At 37.3% G+C, this 8143-nt stretch overlaps 1 protein-coding gene across 1 annotated transcript; it reads right to left on the reverse strand.

Moving 5' to 3' along the window:
- Positions 1 to 6783: 6783 nt before the first annotated feature.
- LOC107060191 (uncharacterized) lies at positions 6784 to 7476 on the reverse strand. Its single transcript, XM_015307771.1, has one exon. The coding sequence runs from the start codon at positions 7474 to 7476 to the stop codon at positions 6784 to 6786; it is 693 nt and encodes a 230-aa protein (XP_015163257.1).
- Positions 7477 to 8143: the final 667 nt, after the last annotated feature.

The following is an 8143-nucleotide window of genomic DNA, read 5'->3' on the forward strand; positions in this document are numbered from 1 at the left end:
TGTTTATCATGTTCTCTTGTCACTACTAGCATCGTACTTTAGCGGATACTTCCTTCTTATCAGCGCCTCAACTTTGTTTACTCCCCTAAACGGCTTTCCTCGCCTACCGGTTTCAACATTAGGATGGCATAGTATAGAAGTTTTCTCCCTGTTTCCAGTGTGCTAATAAACTAGAAATCATGATTCAAATAATTCTAATACATAATAACTAACATAAATTTATTCAATCATATATATGATATTCAGGAATATATGAAATTAGTTCCACATATTTTTTGAACAATATACCTTTGCCTCTTGCTTAGCCATGTTATCTGAAATATCTGATTGGATTTCAGATTTATCCATTAACTTTAAAGTATTTAGTATCTTGAGAGAGAGTGATTTTTATAATCTAAGTTTGAGAGAGTTTTATGAAAGGAGAGTTTTATAACTTAAGCATTGCCTACTTTCATTTACATATATCCTTCCTTATATAGAGAGGAATTCTTACTTACTACAATAATGTGCTCTTTTTACAACCTTTTACAATACTACACGTACATTTGGGCACAATTTATTAACATCTTTAAAATCAATAGACATTCCAAACTTCTTTTGTTTTTGGGCACCATGACTACATTTGCCAACCACTTTGGGTAACTTCCTTCCTGGGATCAATCCTATTTTGAGAAAACAGGTCACCTTCTTTGACAAACATGTTCTTGTCATCGGATATATGCTGCCTCTTTTATATTAATAGGGCAAAATTTGGATCTATCCCCAACTTGTGGATAGCTATGTCCATAGGGATACCTATTATATCAAGACAAGACTAAGCAAACAATCGCTTTAGCTCTAAGAAAATCGATGACTTTGCTGCTGAGCTTAAGATTTAGTCCAGTGCCAAGATATACCAGTCTTTCCGGGAAATCCATGAACAATATGACTTACTCGAGCTTCTCTATCGTGGAGTTAGTTGCATCTCGGTCATTCAAAACGTAACAAGATATTGGTTTTTGGTAGCACTCTTTCTTTGTTTTAACCGTCTCTGGAAGACCTTCGTCTGCATCGCTCATGAGCAAGGGTTTCAGCTTCTTAATTGCTATTTCATAACTTGGGTCAACACACTCCTTGGGGAAATATATGGCATACATTTTCTTCGCAACCAATAGGTCTGTCTTATCCATGTGTCATTGGGAATTTCATCACTTGATGGTATATTGAAGGCACACGTTTCATTAAATGAATCCACGACCTTCCCAAGATGACATTGTAGCTCATTTCTCCATCAAGGACATTAAACTGGGTTAGTTCGACCCATCCTTGACATTTGTGGTTAGTTGTATATCACCCCATGTGGTCTCACTAGACATGTTGAATCCAACCAACAACTTGGTCATAGGCATTACTTTATCGGACAAACCCATATGTTTGACGACTCATTTGTGGATAATATTCAGTGATATACTTAGGTCAATCAGAACACATTTGACATTAATGTAAGTCATACTTAAAGAGATCACTATTGAAATATTGTGCAGGAGCTCTGTGTAGTCCATGTCCTATTCTTCAAAGATGATTACCTGAAGCTCAGAGTTAAAATTCCATCGGGGTCGGCACTTATTAGCCTACTACTATCTTCTCCCCCGACCATCATATTTATGTGGGAGCCGCTGCTCTACAAAGTTGGATCCTTCTCCTGGACCTTCTTCATCCCTTTGTGTTATAGTAATCTTCCTTGGACTTTTTATGGACTCACATCACTGACAAACTTTGTTTTAAGTTTTATCTTTGTGGCTTAACAAGCCTTCATTCAAATTTAAAGAAGTAGCTGAGCTCTCAGTGGTTAATCCTTTCGTGAAGGCCTCAATAGCTTAATAATTTTGGATCCATGGTTGCTTCCTCTTCTCAAGTGATGTAGAGTCATTTGCATGACCCCAAAGATATGTGCTGGTCTTAGATGTAACTTTCCATTTCCTTTGTCATCTTGGCTAGACTGATTCTGGACCACTCCCATGCTTTTGTACAAACCAGTGTGTAGGCATGTGAACCCTGCTTTGAGATCATCCTGGAGTACACCTATTACTACATGGGTTGCTTTGGAATCATTTGCTGAAGCATCTAACCAGGGGCGGCTCAACATAATTCGAGGCCTAAAGAAATTTTTTAATTAGAGGCCTAAATTTTAAATAAATTTTATTTGTATTTATTTATTTTTCTAAATTTTTAGATGTCAATTATTCTTTAATATCTTTTTTATAAATGATTTTTTCAAATACTTTTTTTAATTATTATTTTTTAAAGTCAAGACTTTATCAATTCAACATTGAAAAACATCATTTTATTGAGACAATTATTATATGAATCAATAATATAGTTCTATAAGTAATAAGTTGATAAATTTTAAATAAAGATAAAAGTTAGAATCATAGAATCTGATTCAAAAAGTTGATAACTTGGTCTATCTTACTTTAATATGAAAAGTTACGAAGAAATAAAAGAATATCTATAATATACTTTGTTCAACGCTTTTCGGCTATTGATTCATATTTTTGACAGAATATTACTCTAACTATCAAAGATTTGAAGAAATAAAGTGCAAAAGGGGTTAAAAAGGATAAATAATGTGAGTGTTGGCAAAGAAAATATAATATGATATATTATATATATATATATATACTTTTTATTACAAATAATTAATTTTTTTCATGAAAAAATTAAACATAACTTTTTTTATAGAAATTTGAGGGCCCCAAAAATTGGGGGCCTAAGGCATTGGCCTAAAAATTCATAGGCAAGAGCCGGCCCTGCATCTAACCTAGTACCGCTGGAGAGTAAAATGATAATAATTCTCTATGGAACTTCATATCTGTCCTCCAAGGCCGTTATTCGATTTGTTAGGGATCTTTGTTTTCCTATGGGTGTGTGCAAGACATGCTCGATGTCCTTTCAACTCTAGTTCATTATTTGTAACTCCTGGTGTCTGTTTTTCATCAATAGTGTTTCTATGAAGAAAATACTCAAGCTAGTGAGAAAGTTTAGTTATGTAATCTAAATCGACATAAAGTTGAAAATGGTACAATTAAATTTATATGGACACATATTATCCATTTAAGCTCATTAGGTTAGTTAATGATAGTTGAATATTGTGCAATAAACAAACAAATAATCGGAAAATGAGTACAAAAGAAGTAAGTATAAAGCTATTAGGCTTCAATAATGTTGTGAATGTCGATTATGGGGATGTGAGCTTAGAATTTCCCAATTTAGTTTGGGTATTCTTCAATTATCATGGGTTGTTTTCATTATTGACTTAAATGATTGAATTATTATCTCTTATGCATGAATTTATGAAATAATATGATTTTATGATGACTTTTCCATGAACCCATGTAATTCCCATGTTTTCAAGTTATGAATCATATGATGTGGGATTTGGATGTTAAAGGAAGAGTTTTGTTAAATAAAGCATGTATTCCTAGCTCTACATGAATTTATGATGAAATACATATATAAACCATGTTTTCTAAATGTTGATGATTGAAAGTGGGTTTTGAACCTCAAGAGGTAAATTATGGACTTATGCATTTTTTATGAAATCTATGCAAATATTTTAAGGGTGCTTTGAGAGTAAAGTACCAATGATCATGATGTGTTATTGAAAGGATTTTCTCATGTACACATAAGAGCAAGATGTAAAAGATTTTCTCACATAGAAAGGATTCTTAGTTTGAAAGGCTTTCTCCCTAATTGAATCAAAGAGTAAGAGCTATCCTAATGAAACTAGCTTGGATTGGTTATCCTAGGATGTCTTTCCATGAATATAAGGCCAAGTAAGTAATGAATATTATGTGGGATTTATGATTAACACCGAGAGGATATTGAGATGGATACACTCCCGTTAGTAGAGGTCGGATTTCTAGAAGCAATCTCATTATCTCTTACCTATGTGCCCTTATAGGATGATTGTCTCAAGAGACATTAGCTAGTGGATCCAGTTAAGCTAGAAGTTCATGGTTCTACCTTGGCAAGTAGGACAACCCTTTTCGGTATGAGAGACACCAGGGATCATGTTATAGCTCACATGGTCTCTATGTCGGTTAAGGCTAATTCCCCAAATTAATAATAAACTATGGTTACTTCAAGAAGTATCATATATGAGTTCAAAGGTTTTAAAGTTGATGTTCGCTTGGATTGACCATGGTTTGATGACTTATGTTTTCTAATTCTATTATATCATGTTTTAGCTTGGTCAATTGCATGCTTTTAAATGAAATATCCCTTTTAGCATAATTTAGATGTTTTATGCATGACTATCATACTTGGTACATTATTTTCTAGTAACGCATACTTTTGCTTACATTTCCCCAAATGTAGGGTCTGATAGTCAGGGTCATCAGTTTCGTGGCTAGAGGTTGACTTGAGATATTTCGAGGTTTGGTGTGTACTCATGCTTCGAGGAGGAACTTTTATTGTTTTAGTTTCTTTTCTTGTATTTCACTTTTAGACATGATGTATGGGCTAAGCCTAATTTGATTCTATTGTATTAAATGGCTATGATGAAACAAGTGTATTAGACTTCCACTTTGCCTTTATAAATGTTTTGGACTTGGACTGTTGTTTTACTCTTATTGTTCTATTTCGTGTGTTATGAGAGCTAAGTCGCTTGTATGGAGTCCTTCGGGGTTCTATATGCCATGTTACATCTAGGGGGTACGCTTGGGTCTTGACAAACTTGGTAATCAGAGGACAATCTTTAGAATGGTCCTAAGATGTCTCATAACCCACGTCGAATAGAGTCTTGTTCATGAGTGTGAAGCGCAACACATTTATAAATGAGATGCTACAAGATGATTAGGAAACTCCACCTTTTTTATTACTTTTAAGTCGTGCGATAGAGTTTAACTCTATAAGGTCTCTCTCTTAATCCTTATCCGGTGCTCTATCAATATATGGCTACTCGAAGAGCTTATACTAGAAGGAATGTGAGGGAGAATGTGGAACAAGAAGCTCCTCAAGTTCCTGCCGATCCTTTGGTCGAGTAAGTCTGTAATGCGGAGTTTAGGGCTGCTTTTCAAGTGTTGGCTTAAGTTGTGATGACCCAAGCCAATAGGGAGGTTGCGGTTCCCGAGAACCCAAATGTGGGCACGTCGAATTCTAGAGTGAGGGAATCCACTAGGACGAATTCTCCGGAGTTGCAACGAATTCTCCGGAGTTGCATGGTTATAAGGTTGAGTAAGATACTCAACAATTTATTGATGAGGTCTATAAGGTTTTGATGATCATGGGAGTTACGTGCCCATGACACTGATCACAACCCTTCACAAAAAGTGTAGCATCTTTAAATAAAGTAGGCCAAAAGAATCCAGATTGCAATACCTTATGCGCCGTGCGCTTGCCTCCATGGTGTCCACCATATGGTGAAGAATGACAACTTTCCAACACTTGCAATGCCTCCTGTTCAGGTGTACACCTTCACATCATCTGATCAGGTCCCTGCTTGAATAGGAAGGGCTCATCCCATATATAAAATCGTGCTTCATACTTCAGCTTCTGCTTTTGATGTGTTGAGTCCCCTGGTGGAAATAAACCACTCACCAAAAAGTTCACAATATCTGCATACCAGGGTACTTGAGCAAGGTCCAAGGCCAACAATTGCTCATCGGGGAACTCTTCTCGAATCTGTCCTTCATTCCTCACATGAGATGAGTCCTACAATATAGACAGAACCAAGACTTAAACAATAGCAATCAAAGGTAATTTCTACTCAAGAATTCGAAATACCCAATAAAATTCATGAAATAGACACTCTAAATCAGTCCATAAGACCTAACATGCACTTACGTTTATTCATCTAACCACACTTCATCCAAAACTCACACATAATCAACAATAGGTAATTTTTTACTCAAGAAGTCAAACTACCCATAACAACATAACATACATCAATTCCCTCCCCTACCACTTACATCTACAACTCCCCAAGAACAAGATACCCCAACCCATAACAACAACAAGCAATGAAGCCACACTTCTGCTAAAAAAAGTAGCAAAATACGTAACTTGGATGGCAAAGAGGAGCGAAATTTAGAGATAGGAGAGTGAATTGCTTCCGCATTACGGATTGAAGCTTGAAAGATCGTAAGGGTAGAAAGGGGAGGGGAAAATCACAGTTAAAGGGAAATAATAGGGGATGTTAGGTCGAATTTGGGGTTAAAAGGGATTGGGTCAAGTAATTTTGGAAAGAAAACGAGTAAAACCCATCTTATTTAATGAAAAACAAAAAAAACTTACCTGGAGGCGCAACGCGGGGGCGTTACGTACCATTCTACCTCGTCCTGAAAATTAATTCCTGGCGAGGCAAAATTTTGGTCCAGGCTCCATGACACAAAGATATTACGGGGCTTCCTTATTTTTGAGGGAAAAATCAATTCCCGTCGAACCAAAGTTCCTGGCACCCTCCACGACACGTGCACCTTACGGAGGGTTTTGCCTCACTCCTATAAATTAATTCCAGGTGAGGCAAAGTTCAAATCTATCTCTGTGACGCGCCCTGGGTACAAATATATGTTTCTTGCACATTTAAAGCACAACACCCATTAGTGCAAACACGATGGGTTGCCTCCCATCCAACGCCTTATTTTTGGTCATGGTTTTCCTAATATATCTCATTTTTTTTACTGATTCCTATGAATTGAAATAATAATAAAAAAGAATAGAAATCCTAACTATTACAAGGGGTCACAGGTTGCCTCCCGTGTAGCACCTGATTTAACGTCGCGAAACGACCCATCTCATGACTCATTCATCATTCAAGGTGAGTGCTTCTTGCTTGCGATCACCATAATTTCCAAAGTATTGTTCCACTCGTTGCCCATTAACAAGGAAAGTGGAGCTCTTATCCTTGTTTTTTAGCTCCACAACTCCATGTTGGGTCATCCTGACCACTTCAAATGGTCCACTCCACTTAGACCGAAGTTTTTCGGGGAACAACTTCAATCTAGAATTAAACAACAACAACAATTGACCAGGCTCAAAGGTGCGTGACAAAATATGCTTGTCATGCCACATCTTGGTCTTCTCTTTGTAGAACTTGGCATTTTCATACGTGTGGAGCCTAAATTCCTCTAACTCATGCAGGTGTGTTATCCTTTTCTTTCCAGCTAACTCAGAATCCAGATTGAACTTCTTGATAGCCCAATATGCTTTATGGTCCAATTCCGCTGGAAGGTGACATGCTTTCCTAAGCACCATTCGATAAGGAGAAGTACCTATCGATGTCTTGTATGCAATCCTATACGCCCACAAAGCATCATCTAACTTTTCAGCCAAATCATTCCTTTGCGCATTCGGAGTCTTTTGCAGAATTTGCTTCACTTCCCTATTGGACACTTCCACCTGGCCACTAGTCTGGGGATGATACGCTGTGGCTACCTTGTGTCTCACTCCATATTTGGCCAAAGAGTTTTGCACTGAACTGTTGATGAAGTGCATCCCCCATCACTTATCATAGCTCTTAGAGTTCATTGGTAGGTAGAGCAACTGCTTCCACTCATTTGGACACATAGTCTACTGCCACTAGGATGAACTGATTTCAATTGGAATATGGGAATGGTCCCATGAAGTCTATCCCCCCATACATGAAAGATCTCAACTTTGAGGATGTTGCTCAATGACATCTCATACTGTCTAGAGAGAGAGTGCTCATCTCTGACACTGATCACAACCCTTCACAAAAAAGTGCAGCATCTTTACATAAAGTAGGCCAAAAGAATCCAGATTGCAATACCTTATGTGCCGTGCGCTCGCCTCCATGGTGTCCACCATATGGTGAAGAATGACAACTTTCCAACACTTGCAATGCCTCCTGTTCAGGTGTACACCTTCACATCATCTGATCAGGTCCCTGCTTGAATAGGAAGGGCTCATCCCATATATAAAATCGTGCTTCATACTTCAGCTTCTGCTTTTGATGTGTTGAGTCCCCTGGTGGAAATAAACCACTCACCAAAAAGTTCACAATATCTGCATACCAGGGTACTTGAGCAAGGTCCAAGGCCAACAATTGCTCATCGAGGAACTCTTCTCGAATCTGTCCTTCATTCCTCACATGAGATGAGTCCTCTAATATATCATGTAAGTTTGCCATCATGCATCTCTA

The sequence above is a fragment of the Solanum tuberosum genome, unplaced genomic scaffold (assembly GCF_000226075.1).
Source record: "Solanum tuberosum cultivar DM 1-3 516 R44 unplaced genomic scaffold, SolTub_3.0 scf00066, whole genome shotgun sequence".
NCBI classification, from domain to species: domain Eukaryota; kingdom Viridiplantae; phylum Streptophyta; class Magnoliopsida; order Solanales; family Solanaceae; genus Solanum; species Solanum tuberosum.